Source organism: Sardina pilchardus, chromosome 5, assembly GCF_963854185.1.
Source record: "Sardina pilchardus chromosome 5, fSarPil1.1, whole genome shotgun sequence".
Taxonomy (NCBI): Eukaryota; Metazoa; Chordata; class Actinopteri; order Clupeiformes; family Clupeidae; genus Sardina; species Sardina pilchardus.
The window spans coordinates 33814559-33838005 of record NC_084998.1 but is presented as its reverse complement, the minus strand read 5'-3'; the positions used below and the strand labels follow the sequence as shown (position 1 = coordinate 33838005).

The window sequence follows — 23447 nt, the reverse complement described above, 5'->3', positions numbered from 1 at the left end:
GTGTGTGTGTGTGTGACACAGTCAAAAGGCACACCTAGGGTGCACTCAAAATGGCTGTATAAACCAGACCAACAGCAGTAGCCACTGAAGCGCTGATGGCTGGCCCTTATTTATACTCTCGACAGATCAGCGTTTGGGCAGCAGCAGTTATGAGTCTTCTGGAGGCTCTATACTGACCATTTTAGCACCAATGGTTTGCATTTGACAATAAGCAAAACACACGCACAGTGAGCGGTGGACGGTAAACACACACACACACACACACACACACACACATACACCAAGCAGCAGATTTCTTTGACCGTAAACACACAGAAATAACACACACACACACAGCGAGCAGTAGTTTCCTTTGATGCGCACACACACAGACACACACAGACACACACAGACACACACAGACACACACAGACACACACAGACACACACAGACACACACAGACACACACACAGAAGGAATAGTGGAGTGCCTGTACCTTGTTGAGCAGAGGCTGGAGCTTGGTTAGGGCGATGACCGTGGCCTCGATCAACGTCTGGCTGTTGTAACTGTCTGGCCCCTTCAGACAACTCTCAAGGCCCTGGTCACAAACAAACAAACAAACAATTTAAATGTGTAATCCCCCCCCAGTTGAAGGAAAGAGACAGCACATTTTACAAAAGGCAGAGGGTTCAGCATATCACAATCCTCCTGAATAATCACACAGATCCTGCTCTTAGTGCAGACGCTGGACCGAGATGAGGGTCGAGTTTTGTTTAGTTGTGCTTTTGTTTCCATTTCAAGAACAAAGGGAATCATCTAATCTCAGTGGTGGCCATACCACACCCAAGGCTTATATCTCAACAGGCACAAGCTAAAAAAACTAAGATGCTGTCACTATCTGACCTGATCTGTAGCAAGCGTGTTTCTGTGGTAAAGTTTTCATATCTGAACAGTATAATTTGCGGTTTAGAAACAGCCTCGAACAAGTGAAATGTGAAAACGTGAGTCACAGATAACCTGCCAGAGATGACTGTTTAACCCACAACATCTTTATCCTGACACTTCCTTCTATAGTCTGCTACATTTCAGCGTTTAAACTGCCAGACATCACAACAGCAGGGAGGTCTCCTGAAGTGTACTGGGGGACAAGATGCCTCCAAAACAAGATTGCTGAAGCTCATATCATCTACATGCCTCTGGCTGCAATGTGCTACAGTAAAAGGCTAGCTGGCTAGCATGGTCCTATTCACGTCCATTCATTCGTGAGCACAAACTGCAGCTGAATCCCAGTGCAACGCTCTAACGTGCTAGTAAGTGGCCTTTCTCTTCCTGAGGCACATGATGGCCCTGTCTCCAAACCACATTCCTCATGAGGCCAATACATGAACTTGACTTGACCTGTCACACAACCCCACAACCGGTCACATTCTGTCATAAAAAATCTTACGAACTTTAAACCCAAATGTCTATTAGGCTATATACTGTAGATAAAGGGACATAGACAGGGACTTTATTTAGGTATGGATAGAGAGAGTGAGTTGTGATGTACCCGGGTAAAGCTGAAAAGCGGGCTGGCTTTTTAAGGTGTTCATGATTATTTAGAGGGCTATCTAGAGGGACTTTGTTACATGTGCATGGATATTAGGATATATTATAGAGAGTGAGTGTGTGATGTACTTGGAAGGGAGACAGGGAGGACAGTGAGAACTTGTGTGGGTGTGTGTGTGTGTGTGTGTGTGTGTGTGTGTGTGTGTGTGTGTGTGTGTGTGTGTGTGTGGTACTTGGTCGATGCTGAGCTGCGGGCTGGCTTTCCTGGGTTGTGTATGAATATAGGGACAGGGGGAGCGTCTGTGTGTGTGTGTGTGTGTGTGTGTGTGTGTGTGTGTGTGTGTGTGAGAGAGAGAGAGACGTACTCGGTCGATGCTGAGCAGCGGGCTGGCCTTGCTGAGGATGCGCAGGATCTGTTTGATCTGACCGTGGGACACCCGCTTGCTGATGCAGCCAAACACAACCAGCGCCCGGGGCTGCAGAGACGGGTTGTACTGGAAGGCAAACCTGATGGAGAGAACGACACACACACACACACGCACACACGCACACACGCACACACGCACACACGCACACACACACGCATACACGCACACACGCACACACACACAGTCAAGTCAGATACCAGTAAGCATCCTGGGTCCTCCAAAGTTAGATTGTGATGAGGCAAGATCGCACTCAACACTCAAAAATAGCCTAGCTAAATATGGCTCATGCCATGCCACACAACAAGTCACACTTGAGTCACTTTGGACACATCACTCCTTTTGGCACATCATAACACCTTTCAGCACCGTTGGTCTCCCATAAACATCACTGCAACACTGACCACATCCTTGATGATATCAGTTATACCACTAACATACTTTGTTGAGATACAGCGTGTGGTTTTGGTGCCACCATTAAGTTCAGATAAGAGGCATGAGGTCTTCACTACTAACAGCAATAGAGAAGACAACAGCAGTTTGTTTCCTGTCATGTACAGTACGCAGACAGACACCTACTTTTGGGCAAGTTCCGTCCACTGGTCCAGCCATCGACACCCAGGGATGTCTCTCATACACGCCTGGGGGGGTTAATATCAGAATCACAGAGTGCATTAATAGACATCTTAACATACTGTACACCCTGATCCACAATCCCCCCCATAAAACACCCCCACACCAACTATACACACACACAGACAGACATACACATACACAAACACAAACACACACACAGGAAGAATGACTAACATCATGTAAGCTCTCTCAGTGTTTCATATTAATATCAGCAGACCCCCCCCCCCCTCCATAAAACACCTCCACACATACAGATAGACTGCGCGCACACACACACACACACACACACACTCACAGGAAGAGTGACTAACATCATGTAAGCTTTCACAGTGTGGTGTGTTTGCGCATCAGTAAAAATAGCCCAGAGAGCCATGACTCAAAATGAGAGCTGCTGCAGTGCAGACCATAATCTACACAGTCTGAATTGCTTCAAGGGTTTCAACTCCAAAGGTCAAATTCAAAGTGTGTGAGACTAATGCCAGTGTGATTCTGTGTGTATACAGGTATGTACGCGTGTTTGTCTGCTTGTGTTCTGGTGTGTGCCCGGAATAGTCAACATAAAAGAAAAGATGCAAAAAGTGCAGAGTGCAGTGCTGTGCAGCATCATGGTTCAGAGTGCAGCCACTTCTTTGTATTGGTTATGCCGCCATGCTATAAGCTAGCTATGCTAACATTTTGTATTGGTTATGCTACTGCCTATGCTATGCTAACATGTTTCTGTTGGTTATGCTGCTGGCTATATGCTATTCTAACATTTTTGTACTGGTTAGGCTGCCGTGTTACAGTATATGCTATGCTAACACTTTTGTACTGGTTATGCGGTCACTGAGGCCTGTGCACTGGCACATCCTGCTGAGATGCTTACACTGCAGATCCCCCCCTGCACACTCTACCCATTAAAGGGCCTGCAGGCACCGCAGGCGGACGGGGACAGTTTTACCCTTCAGCACCTCTCTTCCCTTCATCAGAGAGTGTGTGTGTGAGTGTGTGTGTGTGTGTGTGTGTGTACCTCCATGATCTCCAGCAGGGCCTCTGTGACGGTCTCCAGAGAGGAGAGGGCGAAGGTCTCGCGCTCGTAGGAGCCCGGGGAGAAGGAGCGGTCGCGGTAGCTGGAGCGGAAGGCGATGACCGCCGCCGACTTGACCTTACTGATGCCGAAGAGCAGGTAGAACTTGGGCAGCGAGAACTCCGTCAGGCTCAGACGCAACACCTGCTTGGTCTCCTCTGGGGAGGGGGAGGGAGGGAGGGAATGGGGGTGAGTCACACACATACACACACACACACACCTACACACCTACCCACCCACTGAAGCCCCACACAAAACCATGACGTAGGTAGGCAACAACATTCTACACAAGCGGACATGCAGTGTGTGAGTGTGTGTGTGTGTGTGTGTGTGTTAGTGTGAGTGTGGTGTGTGTGTGTGTGTGTGGTGTGTGTGGTAGCACTAAAGAGAATGAACTCTGGTGAGAGGCCATGTGGGTGAGTGCAGGTGGCCCGTGCCTCTCTCTCTCTCTCTCTCTCACCGCTGAAGCAGAGCTGGGCGCAGGTGCAGAGCGAGTGGATGATGTTGATGACCAGGCCGTGGGTGGAGGCGCGGAGCGAGAGCGGGCCGGTGGCCACCAGCAGCGTGACCACGTGGAACAGGTAGGGCAGGTGCGCCGCCACGTCCAGCGAGTTGTTGAAGGACAGCATCAGCATGTAGCGCGCCAGGATGGCGATGTCGTCCCACATCAGGTGCTGCTCCAGCGTCGCCGTGGGAGACAGGCACGTCTTGTCGATGATCTTACACATCCGGATGATTACCTGTTCAGGTGTAGAGAGGCCTCAGCGTTAGCCTGGAGCAACATTGTAGCAAAAAACTGAGCAACTCTGAGCCACAGGACTGAGTCTGTCCCATGTGTTGGATAGATTGTCCCCATCATAAATTTACGCTGTCTTTATACCTTTAACTGTACCGTCACACACTACAGTAGAACACATGTAGGATGGATGGCTATTGCTATGATTATGGCTATGCTATTTAGCAGATGCTTTTGTCCACATGTATGCACTGTATGCGTACACACATGGTCTGTGTGTCTGTGTGTCTGTGTGTCTGTGTGTCTGTGTGTCTGTGTGTCTGTGTGTCTGTGTGTCTGTGTGTCTGTGTGTCTGTGTGTCTGTGTGTCTGTGTGTCTGTGTGTCTGTGTGTCTGTGTGTTAGATGATAGCTAGATAAAGATTATGGGCCCAAACATCATTATAGCTAATCGGAATACTCACAAACTCTTCAAGGTGAACAGGGTGGGCCGCAGTTACAGTATTTTCAGCATGACATAAGACCACCCCCACCCCTCACACACACACAAATCTCTTTACGTACAGTAACTGTCCTCTAGTGCAATCATGCAATGATAGCATGAACCAGAGGGCACCATAAACAGGAACTAACGGTGTAGCTACAGGAGGCAGCAAGAGGCGAAAGAGGAAATAGCAGACATAAGAAATGGGAATAGTGCTCAGTGAGTCGCGTGTATCCGTTCATGTGTTGGTGAAGCTGTGGTACTGTGGCATGCGAGGAAGAAACTCAACGAGGGAATACCGCCTGTGTTTAAACTGCTTAGGGTGTAAAACAACATACCTAATGCTAATTAGCAGATGCTGTTCACTGTAGGCCTTTCAAAGGAATACAGTACATCTCTACAATAGGGTGACCAGATGTCCCCGGTTTCATAAAACTTAATATGTACATAAAATGTATTTCAATCAGATTGATAGTCAATCTGAAAATCCCCGTTTTTTCCACATTTTTGGGATTAAGTCCCCGGTTTTGGTCTGGGACATCTGGTCCCCTTAGCCCAAATAGCAACAGTGAGAATATGCTAGTGTGATGCATCTGTCCGTCAGAGGAGCTCATATGATCTGAGGTCCTCAGTACGTACGGTGCAGGATCTGTTGAACATTACTGACCACGTGCTGCTAGACTGTCATTGAGTCTGTGCAAGATCCGCTGGCTAACACCAACATGCCCTTTCACCCTTTAATAACCCTAAGGCAGCTATCTACACAGAATCATGTTAGCGAGCGGCTAACACCAACATGTTTTTTCACTCTTTAGTAACTCTAAGGCAGCTATCTAAACAGAATCATGTTAGTGTGCAGAAGAGAAGGTTCGCTACGTGGGTGTATGAGGTGAAGTCATAGCTATCCATGTCCAAATGCTTGGACGTCACCTGGACGTCACCTTAAGCCAGAGCCACTGACTGAAACTTGTGGCTCATCATTTCATTCCTCATGTGAAAGGATCAGTTCTCTATCTGTTCACACAACACCATGGACATGCACCAAGATTTCTAAGAGTAGGTAGTAGGTACTACTACTAGAACAGATAGAGAACTGATCCTAATCATACGTTACGGTGGCTCTGGCTTAAGGTGACGTCCAGGTGACGTCCAAGCATTTGGACATGGATAGCTATGACTTCACCTCATACTGTACACCCACGTAGCGAACATTCTCTTCTGCACACTAACATGATTCTGTTTAGATAGCTGCCTTAGAGTTACTAAAGAGTACCTACTACCTACTCTTAGAAATACTAATGTTACTAGTACTACTAATTCATAGTACTACCATAAGCCGTAGTACTATAAATTCATTTACAGCAACAAGGCAAGCAGAGGAAGTGCTGGTCGGGCCCAAGACATACCGCAATTCCCCAACTATCAGCTTGGGTTTATACATTGATTTTGCAAAATTTCTTCAGCAATGAGATTAATACACAGGGGCAATTAACATGGTATTAATATGGTTTCGTTTCTTTTAACTTTTAAATTCATAAAACATTGTCCTGCGGCTTATACACATTGCGGCTCAGGAAATGACTGTATATACAGTATTGGACACAATGTATAGAATTGCTCTAGTTGTGTGGGCCGTGGTGTGTGGCTCCTCACCTTGCTGGACACCAGCTTGACGTTGCCGGAGGCCAGAGCCACGGCGGTATCGGCCATCACCTCGGCCTTGATGGAGCCCAGGCCTCCGGTGGCACTGGTCTTTATGAAGCTGTCCAGCACCACGTCCAGCAGGTCCGTGATCTAACACACACACACACACACACACACACACACACACACACACACACACACACACACACACACACATATTATGCATACATTTAATATTATGTACATCGACAGATGCTTAATGCATTTACACAATCAGTATCTGAACAGATTAATACACAGAGTTAAAATCTCAAGGTAAGGTCTGCTGCTATATTTCATATGTGAAGTAAACGGCCCTGTGAACTGCCCAGGGACTACGGCCGGCAATTAGCAATATTTGCTGTAACCTGGCAAAACTTTGAGCACGCTTTTGAGCACTGTCCCTGATGAAATAAATGAATGACAACATTACAGTTTTGGCTTAGTAATGTGGAAGTAATCGGGTTAAGCAGCTATGCTTGCACAGGCATTGCAAGGGTCTCTGGAGAGCATCCACAGGGGACTTTTCTAACACAAAGCATCAAGACCAGAAGGAACGGAAAGACTACTTGTATCAGCTGACGTTTTCCGTCGTTCATTCTGTTTTCTGTCCTCAACTGTCCTCAGCTGTCGTCAACACAGTTACTTGTTTTATCACTCTGCATGAATAATGCAACACATATCTTTTAGCCTTGCTGAGCACTGAGCAAAATGTTCCAGATCGATACACTTTTACGGCGGAGTATGAGAAGGCGGGTCTCTGGCCCAGGGGAGTCTTTGGGGGAATATCCATGGCATTAATATTCTTTGATAGAGGTAAGACCCAGAGAGGGAAAAGGGGGAGGGGGGTGAAAACAAGCAAAAGAGCAAAGGAAAGACAGATAGAGAAACAAAGACAGAAAGAGAGAGTAAGAGAGGGAACAAGAGGTAGAGATAGGGGCAGATGAAGAGAAAGAAAGAGAGGAAAATAGAGATAGGGAGAGATGGAAATAATGAAAAAGACAAAGAAAGAGGGAGATAGAGAGAAAGAAAGAGAGACAGAAATAGATAGAGAGAAAGAAGAGATGTAGAGGGAGATGCAGAAAAAGAGAGAGGGAGATGGAGAAAAAGAAAAACATAAAGAAAGAGAGGGAAAGAAAGAGAGGGAGATGGAGAAAGAAAGAGAGCGATGAAGGAGATAGAGAGAGTGTGAGCGCGAACACTGTGCTAAGTGAGACAGTGTGCAGGAGGAGGAGGAGGAGGAGGTACCTGTCCCAGACTGCCCCAGATCTTGGCCTGGATGGAGGGGTACATCTGCTTCTCGTTGATGGTCATGGTGATGAGTTTGTCCAGGATGGCGGTGACGCGCTGGCGCTTGGCGTCGTCGTTGTGCTTGCAGAAGCGCACCAGATTCAGCAGCCAGGGGGTCATGTACTCCAGACACAGGTGCTTCAGCTCAATACCTGCACACACAGCAGCGCAGCACACACTCAACTAACACACTTTTCAACTCTACTTTAGTCAGTGGTTTCATGTTGGTGGAATGAGTTGCCCAGTGCTCTCTGTTCCTGTTACAGTTTTGGATCTTTCAAGAGGGGCCTTAAAGGGATAATCCGGAGTGAAATGCACTTTAGATAAATTTTTCGGACTATTGGGAGTACATACGTTGAGTTGACACCAAAATCATGTCATTCGGATGTATTTTGAGAAAGTTCGAGTTCACCGTTTTTAGCCAAAACTCGTTAGCCTGTAAGTGACCGGGGCAGGTCCTTTCGCCACTACAAAACGCTATTTTTATACCTCTTCTACTGTTCCAAACAACACTACACTTACGTGGTAGTGAGTAGAGGGTCCCTAAAGCCAAACCGAAGTATCCCCACGTCTTTATGTGGTCGGATAGAGAGTCCAGAATGAATTTAATCGAGTCAGTACCTTCCGGAAATGTCGCGGCGGCAGTTGCGCAACGCTTCAACAACACTTTACTAACATTTCCGGAAAGGTACTGACTCGATTAAATTCATTCTGGACTCTCTATCCGACCACATAAAGACGTGGGGATACTTCGGTTTGGCTTTAGGGACCCTCTACTCACTACCACGTAAGTGTAGTGTTGTTGTGGAACAGTAGAAGAGGTATAAAAATAGCGTTTTGTAGTGGCGAAAGGACCTGCCCCGGTCACTTACAGGCTAACGAGTTTTGGCTAAAAACGGTGAACTCGAACTTTCTCAAAATACATCCGAATGACATGATTTTGGTGTCAACTCAACGTATGTACTCCCAATAGTCCGAAAAATTGATCTAAAGTGCATTTCACTCCGGATTATCCCTTTAAGGCCTTATGGCAGGGCTATTCAACTTCAGTACCAAGAGGGCCGGATGGAAAAATCACTGGGTTTTCAGGGGCCGCATAAAATAAGACGCCGCAAAATAATTGTATCCAACAATATTTGATAAAATCAGAGTAAAATTCAGTTCAATTCAATTGAATTTTATACACTGGCATAGAAACTAAGAACATAGCCTATTATCCATATCCATAAAAAAATCTTCTCAGACAGGTGATAGGCTGCGACACAAACTATAGAAGTATTTGAAAACACCCAGGCTAACCATAGTATTTCATACCTGATGTCTGATAGCTGCCATATCATGCATCAGTGGGAAAAATTGCAGTGTTGATTTAACTAGCCTACTTCAAGATAATTAGGCTCATAAGTGTTTCAAACACACACAGCCTACAGCGCCAATCTCTCAAATATACAAGCATTGAATTTAAAGAAAAAGTAATGCCAGCTCTGCCTCTGTTTATCTATTTCACGATTTCTTACCGCCAAAGATTCTAAACTTCGAGCCTGCGCAAATCACAAACAATAACATTCCCACGAGTTGAGTGAAGATGGCTCTGTCTAAAGAAACGTCTAATTGACAACGAGAATCGTTCATTTTACCCTCTGCAACAAGTACGAGACTTTCATGTTTATTGTGCAACGAATCCATCGCTGTAAAGAAGGAATATAAAGTCAAGAGGCAATTCTCTACAAACCACAGCTCCTTCACTAACTTTCCCGAGGGCTTGGAGGAACGGAGACCGGGTATGATTGTAACATTTTTGATTTGCGCACGCTCGAGGTTTAGAATCTTTGGCGGATAGAAATCGTAATTTAATCAACATTTAATGATAACATTTAAAACTAGTTACACATTTGGAAATGTCAGTTTGTGTAGTGATGTGCTGTGAAGAATTAGTCTGGCCAATAGGGGCGGGCCGACAGTGCGCTACTCGCCAATCATATGATCTATGCACACCCGTCAAAGCGAGTTAATTCTCATGACGAGACACGCGGGCCACAGGAAATTTGAAGCGGGCCACATCTGGCCCGCGGGCCGCTAGTTGAATAGGCCTGCCTTATGGGTTACGGTTTGTGTAATATAGTATTGCTTATTTTAATTAGGCCGTTAATTGAACTGACATTGTTAATTATTATTGCTATTCTCCATAATGGCCTTACCATGCCATTGTTATTTTTATTATATGACTGACTGAATGGACATTGTTGTTTATTTGTTATTCTCCTTTACTTTCATTAGGCTATTGATTGAATAGAAATTGTTTATTATTGCTATTCTCCATAATGTAGTCCGACCAACTTTTTAAATTGTTCACTGTTAAATTGACTATTGTCAATAAGCTCACACAAAACAGGGGAAAGTCACACTTACATTAAACTTAAACATATCAATTCTAACTCTATATGCACAAACACCACACAAGGTCAACTTACGTAAATACATTTAAAGTCCATAAACATTTCAACTCTATGTCATGAACACAGCTCTTACAACTGTTGCGTTTATTCATCATGGCTTTACATCTTCCTACAGTACATACTGTAAGCTGGAGTTTGCATACCAGGAATGATCAGTGCCAATGCTGAAATGAAACCTTGTTAAGGATCGTCTTAGCTGTGTACACATCACAAGATATCAAACCGGATTTTTAAAGGCTTCTGTATGAAGTCTTCATCCTTTTACATAAAGAAGCTTAGTGGTTCATAATTTCTTTACGTGGCCAAAGCCTGCAGGCTCAAACAAGCAATTTGCGGAGCTCAGGCTGAAAGTATGCCTTGATAAAAACGCTCCGAGAAAGCCAACACAGTGAGAGGGGAGGTCATTATAGAAGTCCTGCAGTAAGCAAGAGGCTCTGCTACAGACTGGACAGAAGCCAGAGCTATAGAGTGAACACATCACATCACAGTAGATAACATGGCCAGTTGATTTTCTATATGTCTGTTTTACAGATCACAGATACATCTGTAGCCTCTGTTTAACATACAACTTCCAATGAACGCCCTGACATTCATTTATTTCAATGACCTTGCTTTACCTGCGTTTATGGGAGAATCAGGAATAACAACACTGGACTATACTACTTTTTGTAGTAGTGAGATGGCAGTGGTACTGACTGCTTTTTTTATTGCTAATTTAACAACTGCACTGGACATTTTGAGCCTTCTGTATTTAGAGAAATGGCTGCAGTACAGACTGCACTACACTACTTCCTGTACTTAGTGAGATGGCTCCAGTGCTGACTGGACTACACTACTTCCTGTATTAAGTGGCTGTGGCACTGACTGGACTATTAAGAGAGACAGTTGCAGTACTGACTGGACTTGCTGAAGCCGGAGATGCACTCCTCCAGGAACTCCAGGGTGAGGTGGGGCTCGTTGGCCGCCAGGGTCTTGCTGATGGACACGATGAAGAGCGTGTTGTTGGCCGGGATGCATAGGCCGGACGTCTCCAGCAGCTGACCCTCGATCTTCAGGTTAAAGGTGCAGGTCAGGGCACAGAGCAGGTTATACGCAGCAGACCTGTCCATGTCAACACAGGAGTGAAAACAGAGGTCAACACGGTGGCCATGTCTGACATTTTAAAAGGAAGTGCTGATAATCAGAATTACTAATCAGGATCTTGACCAGATTTTCTGATTCATAACATGAGAACAACTAGGAAAGTGCAAAAAATGCGTTAATCTGAGACTGAATGGCTGTTTTAGAAAGCATTGGAAAGAAAGAGTTGGATGGTCTAAGCAAGTGATGGTATTTCAATTATTTCGCAAGCACTGGGGCTTACTGGAGGCTGGCATTTACCCGAGGCTACCTGATGCTGGAGGCTACCTGATGCTGGCGCTTACCTGAGACAGGCATTTACCTGAGGATACCTGGTGCTGGGGCCTAGTGGAGGCTGGCGTTTACCTGAGGCTGGGGTCGGAGCTGCCCAGGTTGAGCAGGGCGATGTTGAGCAGCGTGCCCGGCACGTCCTTGGGCCGGATCTTGGTGTGCTGCGGGATGGAGTCGGGCTGCGAGAGCTCCCAGCGCGTGCGGATGTGGATGATGGAGTGGACGATGGCCTCACACTCCTGGTGCATGAAGGTGAGCGGCGTGCCCTGGTTGGCGATGGTCAGTGTGAACTGGTTCTCGTCCACCAGGCAGATCTCCTCGATCTCCGAGGCGTAGTAGATGTCGTTCAGGAAGACCGACTGGCCCAGGACACGCGTGCGCTCTGCCGACGTCACCTGGACTGCATTGGAGCCCACCTGAGCAGAGAAACAGGAACAGTTAGAACGTCATGATGGATTTGAGTCCAGGTCATGCCTTCTATTGGTTGAAATCTCTATGAGTAACAATACAGAGACCCCAAATGCTGCATAAGTTAGTAAGTTGTGTCATGAAACACAACATCAGCAAGACAATGCAGTTCCTTAACACACAACTATAGTCAACATTGCGGTCATATTTGCTCCTCTGTAAAGCAATCTTGGGCTTGATAAAGATATATTACAAATGTAAAATATTATTATTAGCGCAAATTCCCAACTATTAGCCAAGGTTTATACAATGATTTAGCAAAATTTCTTCAGCTATGAGGTTAATGCACAATATAGGGACACAATGCGGCTAATACCCAGGAAATGACTGTAATAACTCGGAGACAGCTTTTCCACGGTACCTTGATGGAGACCTTGGTGTCCTTGTGAGCCAGTTTGAGGGCGTTGTGGAAGACCTTGAGGTCCTCCTCGAGAGCCAGCGTGGCGGCGGGGAGCTTCTGCTGGTCGGGCTCCACATGCTCGGCCAGGCGCGCCGGCGAATCGATGAAGAGGAGCTTCTTGCTGCCCTTCAGCCCGGTCAGCAGTCGCTCGTGGTACTTGGTGTACTCGCGCACCCAGGTGTTGCAGTTGTAGATGTAGATGGCGGCCACGTTCTCGTAGGCGAAGCCCGGGAACACCACGAACCACTTGGACAGGAAGTCCGTCTTGAAGCGGTTGCTGGGCCCGGCGTGGGTCAGGTCCACCACGATCTCGTAGGGCTTGGCGTAGTACGGCTTCAGCGTCAGCAGCACGTGGTAGATGAGCAGGTCGCCGTTAATCTGCCCCGTCTTAAACCTGCGCAACAGCAAAGGTCAAAGGGTCAAGCTCTAAAAGGTTAAAAGGTCGTGATGATGCGTGAAGAGGAGGAGGAGGAGGGGTACAATAGAAGAGGACCAAAGCAGCATAATAATAATAATAATAATAATAATCTTTATTTAAAGAGCGCTTTTCTAAACATAGTTTCAAAGTGCTATACATATAAAATAATAAACAGAACAAAAAATAAACACAAAAATGAAATGACTAAAAGCAATACAAATAAGACCATATCAATATGGGCAAGAATAAAGAAAATGTATCTAAAACTGGAGTAATCAAAACACTACACAAGGCAAAACAAAACCAAACCAAGACAAAAACAAAAATTAAACTTAAATAAACTCCTTAAAAGCTTTACGGTACAGATGAGTTTTAAAAGATGTAACCGAATCAGCTAACCTTATAATGGCAAGGAGGTCTCTCTCTCGCTCCTTTCTCTGACCTCTAGTCCTCTCTCTGTATCTCTCTCTCACTTTCGTTTCTCTCTCTCTCTCAGAGTCAGATTAATCACACTTTCTCGCATTATGTACCACTCCTTTACCAGTCTGTCATATTGTTTAATACATGTTTAAATCTTTGACAGCCAAAGCTGAGAGTACATTGTTCCGTCCCTTAGATTGAGTTAATGAACTGGATCATATAGCCCTTTTCTAACTTTCCGGGCTGAAGATCCCAGCGTTGGCATCAGTCATTGACATGAATGGGAGTGGTAATCTGCTGGGTACATTATATTAGGTTCTCAAATTTTTACTGTCATTTCCCACTTTGGAAGTGGGGGATTTTCAAGCCTCACCTGACCCCATCAACTCTGCAAAATGGTAATGTTAAAAAAGAATGGTCCCACACATTTCCTGTCTTGGTCTGTTGGATCAGATGCCATTTTAATTCATATGTACTGGAGGTCTGTTTATGACTCCTATATTTGAGTGTGGCTATTTTGTTTTGAATCTATGAAAAAAAAGGTTAACAACAACAAAACGTTCCCCCTGTTTATCGTGCCCCACCTGACCTGTCTCTATTCCCCACTAGTGACGCCCACCCAACACATTGAGAAACACTGCTGTACAATAATGTGTTAATAATGGCGGCTGGCAGTACGGCAGATTTCTCTCTGTTGTGGTCGCAACACGGTTAGAGAAAGGAACATGAGGCGAGTGGGGTGATGTGAGCCAAGACTCAGACTGCTGTCTGCACCCATGGAAAGAGGAAATGAGAATACGCAACTCTAAAATAAGGATACTATAAAGTCTTCAACATGACATATCACAAAAGGAAACAATCTTACAAGACTGTAATAGGCAACCAGTGGAAAAGAGCACCAACCTACTGTACAGTTCATTTCACATCAATGTTTTGGTACATGAGTTCACACCAATTCTTACTAATAAAGGGTGACACTGACCAATGGCGACAACTTGACTGGCTTTGCAAACATTACAAAGTATATAAATAGTCTATCAACTACCTTTGAGCTACCAAGTTTCACATGAAGACAGAATATCTTTATCTGCCAATACATAGATTTTATTTATAAATACATTTTTATTCAGTTCTACTATTACAGTATTTTCTTGATGTTGGTATTCCACATGCCTTGTTGTATTACAGTACTCATATTTAACACCTCATATTTAACCTACATTTGAGAAAAACATAAACCAAAAATGACATATCTTTCCTCTTATACAACAACAATTTCACCCTGTGACCCCCCGATTGGGGAATACACTGCAAAGGTGACTATGGTGCACCTCTAGGAGCTAACGCAAGATGTCCACGTACTGTTCTGTCTCCACGGAAACACGCGGTGCATATATTCTGCTTCTTTAACTACGGTGAGTTCTATACAAGCTGTAATGACAAAAAGGTTGAGTATAAAAGTCGGACAAATGCACACTACCGGTCAAAAGTTTGGGGTCAGTTAAAAATTCCATTCCACTCCATTATAGACAGAATACCAGCTGAGATCAGTTGTATTGTTTTTTAATCAGGGCAGCAGTGTTTCCAAATTATATTACATGTATGTGCTTACAGAATTGCAAAAGGGTTCTCGAGTCTCGACTGTTACAGAAAGAAGTGGCTGATCAAAAAAGCTGACTACAAAAGTCGGACAAAAGTACACCGACATTCTACACCTACATCCAATGAGTGAAAAGCAACGCGCAGACTCTGATCACACTGATGTGCGTGACAAGTGGCATAGCGCAGGAGAATAAAAATATCCACAAAAAAAAAGGCCAGAGCAGAACTGAGAGAAGAACAGGAAACAAGTCACCAGAGCTAAAAAGAGAGAGAGAGAGAACAAACATTTTTATTGCCGAGTTCTTTCGTGCAGGCAACACTTCCTCTGTCAGTCTCAGGCTGCAATTATAACTGAGGGTCAGAGATCGATCTGTGCCTGAGAAGCTCACCTTTATCACAACACTGCAACCAAAGGGGTGTACATCTTCTGAACAAGGTAACCAGGCTACTTTACTGTACTCCAGATATTTATAGTCAGCGATCTAATTAAGAGTATATAAGAGTGATGCCTGTAGCACTTGTACACAGTAGTAATGACCTGGTCATGCAATCATCAAGTTCCTCACATCTGATGGAGATGGAGAAATGTAAAAAAAGAATGTCAGGGGAGTTTGTTAAATGAAAGTGTTTTTTATACACTTTTCATAATGTTGAATGAACAACACCTAAATAAAGAAAGAAAGTCAAATAAGAAAATTAAAGATTTTTTGTCAAAGGTTGTGTAGTAGTCATTTATTGTGCAAAGATGCCAATGCGATCAATCTGCAAACTTAACTGGTGTTGCTCTTAATTTTACCAGAAACCTTCTTTTGACATTGACACATATTTGATCCGATTTATTTAATTTATTTAGCGCTGTGCCGAAATGGGCAAAATGCCTTTGATGATGATATTAGTTTGATTAACTATCGCAGCACTAACGATTATTTATTTTTAAATCAGATTTCCCAAGCAATCATGACTACTTCACTGCTGTGGTCCGCCCTTCTGATGGCCACCTTCCTGGGACCAGTGAATGGGGACGCGAATACCACACCTACTTCTGTCACTTCACAACAACCGGAACAACAGCCTGCTTCTACATTAAATCCCTCCTTTACAGTCTCTACAGAAGTAGTACAGTCTAGTACAAAACTAATCACCACTAAAGTTACTACACCTGCATTATCCACCGCCTCCACAGCCAAGCCTTCAACGTGCTCACCGCTTCCGAATTGTGACTGCTTACAGGACATAACAGAAGGAAAGGATACCATTGCTTTACTGGCGTTCGGGGGTTTGACTTTAGGCTGTTTGATCCTGCTGATCACCACCATGACGCTGGCTTGCAAACTGTGCCACATCCAAAGGCACTACCGCGACTACCAGATCTGCCACGTCGACGCCAGCCCGGCAAACGGCAGGGCGAAGGCCGAAGAGCTCAACGACTCCTCCATCCTGATGTCGGAGGTGTCCAAGGATGAGAGGACAGCCAGAGACTCGGCAGAGAACAACCAATCAAAGGAGAAGAAGGAGAAGGAGGAGGAGAAGGAGAAGGCCAACGGTGGCAGTGCCCAAAGCTCCGTGGATGAGGCGGGCACCGCCAAGAGCGACGAGACAGCTGCGCCTGACAACTCGGACGCAAACGAGGGCACAGCCAACAAGGCCAAACAACCTGAGAGCAGTGGCGAGGAGACCACCAAGACCCCTGCTGCCACCGCCACCACCACCGACACAGACACGGACAACAAGGCCGAGGACGAGGCAGACGGGGCGAAGAGCGTGGAGGAAGAAACTAAAACAGAGGCAGCCACAGCGGAGAAGAGCACCACTGAAGCTTAAAGATGATGCGGGCCGGATGCGGGCCGGATGCGGGCCGGATGCAGACCTTGGTTACGATGCCCTGCAGTGTTACTGAGCCAACACGCTGGCCCTGAATTCTGGATGGAGATTTCTTTATTGTCTTCATTTTCATACTTCAAGTGTCAACAGCGCTATTTGACTTCCTACCCCATGGCTGGTTAAGATGGCACTTACCTGTGAATATTTGTTTTTATTTCAATAATGTAATGTTGGCATTGCATATTTTAAATGTGTGCTTTAATTCAGGTTTATTCAAGGACAAGAAATGTAAAAAATCCTGATGAATGTAGTATACAATCAAGTATAATTATATCATACTTTCTAGAATAAACTTTTGTTTGCAGACAGATAAATCTAAAGAAAAAATCTTCCATATCCCTTGCTAGAGAGGACAGACTAAAATCAAAATAAATACTAAAAGCCTACATCCACACCCGTGGAGGATATTTAAACAGGCCATTAGGAAAAAAAGATTAAATTACGGGGATGCCAGCAGTCTCTCCACACGTCCATTTAGAAGACTGATGACGCCTTGGTGTGTGTAAATTCTACATGTCCAATTCCGTGTCCATGTGTCCATTTAAAAGACTGATTGATAGCCCTTCGATCTGCTACATATTCTGCCCTAGAGCCTGGCGGCGTTAATTGTGCGAGTCTGTAAGTCACTTCATTTCCCCTAAGGCTGCAGATGGGTATGAGTGGAAAAAGTCTACAGCTCATTTATCTACAAATGGAAGGCTGTTGACACAGGTACAGTGAGATGTCAGAGGGTTTATATATTGGAGTCAATTCTCACAAAAGTAATCTATATTTATGGGGTTTATCTTAGCATAGTGGAAATAGTCAATTTCACTGCATTCTCTGACAATTTAACTGCATTCTTTACTTTAGTAATCATATGCATGTTACAAATAAACCTCTTTGTATCCTTGTATTAGTCTTAGAAGCTATGTCATTTCACACAAAGTCTTTTGGCTGTACAAAGTCTTGTTTTAATACAAAATGTTATCGTTCTTTCATTTAAAATCTATTTATCTAATTTTTCTGAATTTCTTGAAGAGAATTGCAGTACTGAGTACCTCTGCCTCTAGTACCGTTATGAACAACAGAGATGGGCCAAGCAGAGTCAAACAGGATTTCTTTTGCCAGATCGTGATATACAGTCCTTTAAGTGGAACACGGCCTGTTTACATGAATACATACATTCCAGCTCCTGGTCAAAGTAAACTGAAATGTAAAGCACATTCGGATCCATCCGGTCATCAAGACCACATCTACTGCCTCTGAATAATTGATGGGTTACTGTACTGTGCGTCACATCTGTAAATAGGAGCTGGTCTTCCTGTCAGAGGTAGAGTTCGCTTTTCATGACCTATCTGCCACCACTTCTCCTTTACTTTTGCTTCCTCTTTTTTTATTTGATTCTTATTTTCATGAGACTGTAATGAAATGTATTGTGAAATGAAAGATGAAGTCTGGGTAGCCCAGTGTGGGAGCACATTTGACCACATTGGATTCCATTGTGAGTCGTTCATTATAATACACTTTATTTTTTAATCAATTCTGACTACTGAGTTGAGCTCCTTCCTTTTCATCCATTTCAGTCTGCAAGGTCTCAGCACACACAGTATCTGTGTCTGTGTGTGTGTGTGTGTGTGCGTGCGTGCATGCGTGCGTGTGTGCGTGTGTGTGTCAGAGAGAGTGAGGGAGTGAGTGCACACACAAAAGAAATCTAGGAGGGCAAATGTGTGCTTGTCACCAGGACATTTATTTGAGCTTGCCTGAGCTTTTGTTTGGACGCTTACTGTACAAACACACAGACTGGCTCACCAGCTGCATGTAAAGCACACCGTGTGTAGTGTACGCCTGTATATCACAGGATCTGCTTATCCATGGATTCAGGCCGTGCATTTCTCTACACTACTGCACCCTGCACTACTGTGTGTGTGTGTGTGTGTGTGTAGACATGAGTGTGTGGGAGAGATTATAATGCATATGTTTGCTTTACTACCACTGACAACTGTAATGAGCTACCTTTCAAACACTCCCCTGACACACAAACACACACACACACACACACACACACACACACACACACACGTGGTGCGGGCCTGCCACATTAGCAGTCCAGAGCCATAGCGGTGCTGAGCAGCGTCGTGCGCCTCCTAAAGAATGTCTCTTTTCAGTGGCGCGGCAGAGCGGAGGAGAAGAGGGAGAGAGAATCGCCTCGGACACGCCACTTCCGCACCCGCCGGTGCCCTTTTGTTGGCATCCGCCCCGGCAACAGCGCCCATTCACCTGCCTGGCAACAACAACACCGGGCACCCAGCGCTGGGCTTTTAAACCTGACGCCGGAACGTGGAGATCATGATTAAAAACAGACGACTCACAACGCCAGGCCAACTGGAGAAGCAGCAGCACACTGCAGAGGGTCTAAAGGCTCCCCATATTCTGCACACCACCCAGATGAGTGTGCAAAACAGAAACGGAAGAAAACACTCTTCTAAGGAGGGCAAAAAAGATTTTTTTGCAGTAATACCGCCATGATCTGGCATTTCCTGGGCAGGGCTAGAGTTGGGAAAGGGTGCATTCAATATTAAGTGCTCAAATCCCGCAGGCGGTCGTAGAAGCAATAACAGGCAAAAATTGGAAAGAGAAAAAGTATAGGATTATATGTGTGTGTGTATATATGTATGTGTATGTGTGTGTGTGTGTGTGTGTGTGTGTGTGTGTGTGTGTGTGTGTGTGACTGTGGGGATGGGGGGGGGGGGGGTAACAATAAAACACTGCAGTCAGCACTTCCACGTGCCCATCGTGAGTTGCAGAGGGACTCCTGTGCTCTTGCTCTGCTCTGCATTTATCTCCTCTTCCGCCCCAACCCTTTCCTCCACTTCTCCCCCCTCTCTCTCCCTCTCTCTCACACACACACACACACACACACACACACACACTCCGCACCGGCGCGATCAGAGTGAACTGAGCAGTGTGTGAGAGAGAGTGCTGCAGTGGGGAGGTGAGCCTCCGAGCTTCAACTGGGACTATCTGCACCAGCACGCCAGAAACAGCACAGGCACGACTCCCACACACCAGCGAGAGGAAGAGGAAGAGGAAGAGGAAGAGGATCCACTAGCCACACTTCACTCATCCGCCGGCCACTTCAAAGGACAAAGACAAGACGCCAAAAAGAAGAGAGAGAAAGAGAGAGACACAGAGAAAGAGAAAGAGGGAGGGAGGAAGAAGAGGAGAGGAGAAAGAGAGAACGTGAGAGGACAAGGAGGAAATGGTGTGAAATGGTGACCAGAGGAAGGTGAGTGACCAGCAAGCAAAGAGAGAAAGACTAACAAACAAAAGAACCAATGAGAGACTGAGCTAAAGGAGAGCAGAGAAGAGGTGAGGCGTGGGCTCGTCACACACACATACACACACACACACACACACACACAAAAGCATGAGCATGCACTGACACACAAACACACACACACACACACACACCCCTATGCTGTGTTAAACGAAATCTACTTTTCGAAACGAAATCTCTCACACACCACAGAGTAGACCACTGACCGCCTACAGGAAACACTGCAGTCTAAACTTAAAAAAGAATGCATATGTCGGTCTATCACACACACACACACACACACACACACACACACACGTACACAAACCAAAGTCACATTCACCGATTCGAGATGCTGCATCTGTGTGATTCAGCCGATCCGCGAAGCTTCTTAATCATCACTTCCATTTAGCATGGAGGAGTGCAATACTACCATGACAGAGACACTGAAATCAATAGCCGACTCTCCTTGATGGATCGTGTCCACTCCGGGCACTACGATGGGGACCGTGGGGACGGCGGGCTTGGAGGCAATTATCTGGCACATTTTTAAATAACTCTAATGGGACGGAGACGGGGGGGGGGGGGGGGGATCAATGGACACACGTCTAACGCTGCTCCTGTGAGTACTCATATGCTCTCTCCTCTCCTCTCCTCTCCTCTCCTCTCCTCTCCTCTCCTCTCCTCTCCTCTCCTCTCCTCTCCTCTCCTCTCCATTCGCATGCCTGAAGGCAGGTGTCTGCAGTGCTGTGCCGCAGCCCTTGTCAGATGGGGCTGTGCGATAGAGGCTAGGCAGCAGGCGCTCTCTACAGTCGCGCAGGTGTGGGGCAGGTGCGCTGTGCATGACCCCGCCGTACGTCGTTATCTGTGCCATGCCCTGCTGCACAGAGGAGGGGTCAGAGGTCGAGTGGACGCTAGCGCAGCGGGGTGGGAGTCTCCTCACGGTGCTGCCCCCATCATTCTAACTACTTGTGCGTGCTTCCACTGAGAGGGCATCACACACACACACACACACACACACACACAAATCCTATTGGTGCTTATACGCTGTGCAACATCAAAGTTTAACTCTAAAATGACTGCAGGCTAGTTTAGCTTAATGCTAGTTATTCTTCCATCCAGGAGAACTGCATGTGGGAGTAATGCAGTGTGTGCAATGTCAGTCAATTCAGCTGGAATCATCAAAACATGTTCTCCAGAACTGGGGAGTAAATTGATTTTACTGCAGTGGACAGGGCTATTTTCACACTCATTTGGCCCTTGTGTTTAACACCGCATGTTGTATTTCATATGCAACTGTGTCCTGACTGCCCATGTCTGAGATATTAGCTTCTCCATTCAGAAGCACTCTGGGCCAGTTTGATGCCCATCAGCGTAACTGGGGTGGTAGTGGTGTGCAGTGGCTAAGGGGCTAGCGTGCAGTAGCCTGAAAGGTGTGGGTTCAATTCCTGGCTTCCACCGTTGTGCCCTTTAGCAAGGCACTTAACCCCAAGTTGCTCCGGGGACAAAATAATCCCTTTTATATAGCTGACATATGTAAGTCACCTTGGAGCAAATAAGTGTCCGTTAAATGTAATGTTAATTAAATAATCTTCTCCTTTCTTGCTCTTAAGATTGGCGTCTGCCCATCATCTCAAACAGCCTGTTGTGTTTGGTTGGAGTTGGCATAGCTGGATGGCCGTCATGGTAACCAGCCTGGCATAGCTGGATGGCCGTCATGGTAACCGGCCTCTGTTGTGTTTGCTCTGCAGGTGTGTCCTGATGGTGCCACCCTGGTGTTTCTCTGTGGCCGTGCTGCTGCTGCCCGTGCTGGCCTGGCGTGCGCTGGCGTCGTGTCCGGCGCTGTGCTCCTGCAGCGAGAGCCACCGCGAGGTGGACTGCTCCTGGCGCGGCCTGCGCCTCCTGCCCGGCGGCCTGCAGCCCAACGTCCACTCCCTCAACCTCTCGCACAACCGGCTGAGCGACCTGGGCCGCGCGCTCGGCCCCTTCACCCACCTGCGCTCGCTGGACGTCTCGCACAACCGCCTGAGCCGGCTGCCCTCGGCGCTGCCCCGCTCCCTCTGGGAGCTCCGGGCGTCCGGCAACCGGCTGCGCCTGCTCCCCAAGAACGACACGGCGTACCACTGGAACCTGCGTCTGCTGGACCTGTCCGCCAACAAGCTGGAGCGCGTGGTCTTCATCAACAACACCATGCCCGCGCTGACCGCGCTGGACCTCAGCCGCAACCGCTTCTGGACCGTGCCCACCAACATCCCGCGGCGGGCGGAGACGGTGGACCTGTCGCACAACACGCTGGTGCAGGTGCTGCCCGGCTCGCTGGACCAGCTGACGCACCTGCGCCGCCTCTACCTGCACGCCAACCGCTTCTCGGCGGTGGGCGAGGGCGCGTTCGAGCGGCTGGCGTCGCTGCGGCTGGTGACGCTGGGCGAGAACCCGTGGGCGTGCGACGAGCCGCGCAACATCAGCTACCTGCTGTCCTGGCTGCGCCGGACCCACGCCAGCGTGCTGGGCTGCCCGTGCCACACCTGGCACACCTGCGGCGAGACGCACCTGGCCACCACCCGCGGCTGGCACTACGCCTCCTACACGCCCGCTCCCTACACGCCGGGCATGGACGCCGACGGCAACCCCCCTCACGCCGCCGACCGCGACCGCTCCTCCTCCTCCGACCACCTCGGGCGCCATCGCCACGGCAACCGCTACCCCTACCCGCCCATGCGAGCGGTCACGGCCGGCTACTGGCCCGAGTCGGCGCTGCTGGACATGCACCGGCCGCGCGAGACGCTGGCCAGCACGGCCGACTACCAGAGCCGCTGGCCGGCCGGCGGCTTCCTGGTGACCTCGGCGCCCTCGGGCCTCTCCACGCCGGACGAGGCCCACACCACGCCCAGGTACTTCACCGCCGCCGCCGACTACGACGACGACGACTCCACCGAGGCCGTCCTCACCACCAGCACACGGAAGACCACCACGCTCCGCACGCGCAGCGTCAACAAGAGCAACCGGGGAAAGGTCCACAACGCCGGCCGCCGACCACAAGCCTCGCTCTCCAGCGCGCTGACCGCTATGGGCTCACTCCTACCCGTGTTGGCAATGGGACTTTGAACGTGGGAAACACCCACGAAACTGAACATTGGAAGTGGCGGCGACATACGGCAGCCTCGAGAGTTCCCAACTGCCACGGTGACGATAAACAAGCGCAGTTCCTGAAGACATGAAGCGGCAGATCAAGTCGGGTGTTACGCGTT

General features: G+C 47.2%; 3 protein-coding genes across 6 annotated transcripts in view; 2 read left to right on the top strand and 1 right to left on the bottom strand.

Moving 5' to 3' along the window:
• Window positions 1-23447, bottom strand: part of LOC134080755 (neurofibromin) — a 70421-nt gene that overhangs the window by 14495 nt on the left and 32479 nt on the right. For all 4 annotated transcript variants that reach the window (XM_062537351.1, XM_062537352.1, XM_062537353.1 and 1 more), the window contains 10 exons: window positions 12542-12974; window positions 11788-12128; window positions 11201-11403; window positions 7805-7998; window positions 6527-6667; window positions 4116-4395; window positions 3599-3813; window positions 2533-2594; window positions 1894-2035; window positions 477-578 (listed from right to left, as the gene is read on the bottom strand). In XM_062537351.1, coding sequence (XP_062393335.1) covers window positions 477-578; window positions 1894-2035; window positions 2533-2594; window positions 3599-3813; window positions 4116-4395; window positions 6527-6667; window positions 7805-7998; window positions 11201-11403; window positions 11788-12128; window positions 12542-12974 — 2113 coding nt within the window. The remainder of the gene's footprint in view (window positions 1-476; window positions 579-1893; window positions 2036-2532; window positions 2595-3598; window positions 3814-4115; window positions 4396-6526; window positions 6668-7804; window positions 7999-11200; window positions 11404-11787; window positions 12129-12541; window positions 12975-23447) is intronic.
• LOC134080757 (uncharacterized) lies at window positions 15266-18423 on the top strand. Its single transcript, XM_062537357.1, has 2 exons — window positions 15266-15456; window positions 15963-18423. The coding sequence occupies exon 2, from the start codon at window positions 15978-15980 to the stop codon at window positions 16839-16841; it is 864 nt and encodes a 287-aa protein (XP_062393341.1). The 5' UTR covers window positions 15266-15456; window positions 15963-15977; the 3' UTR covers window positions 16842-18423.
• Window positions 20102-23311, top strand: LOC134080756 (oligodendrocyte-myelin glycoprotein-like). Its single transcript, XM_062537356.1, has 2 exons — window positions 20102-20169; window positions 21951-23311. The coding sequence occupies exons 1-2, from the start codon at window positions 20153-20155 to the stop codon at window positions 23302-23304; spliced, it is 1371 nt and encodes a 456-aa protein (XP_062393340.1). The 5' UTR covers window positions 20102-20152; the 3' UTR covers window positions 23305-23311.

What these genes read in the sequence shown, in the direction of transcription:
- LOC134080757 (XM_062537357.1), top strand. Translation starts at nt 15,978, where the DNA reads ATGACTACTTCACTGCTGTGGTCCGCCCTTCTGATGGCCACCTTCCTG.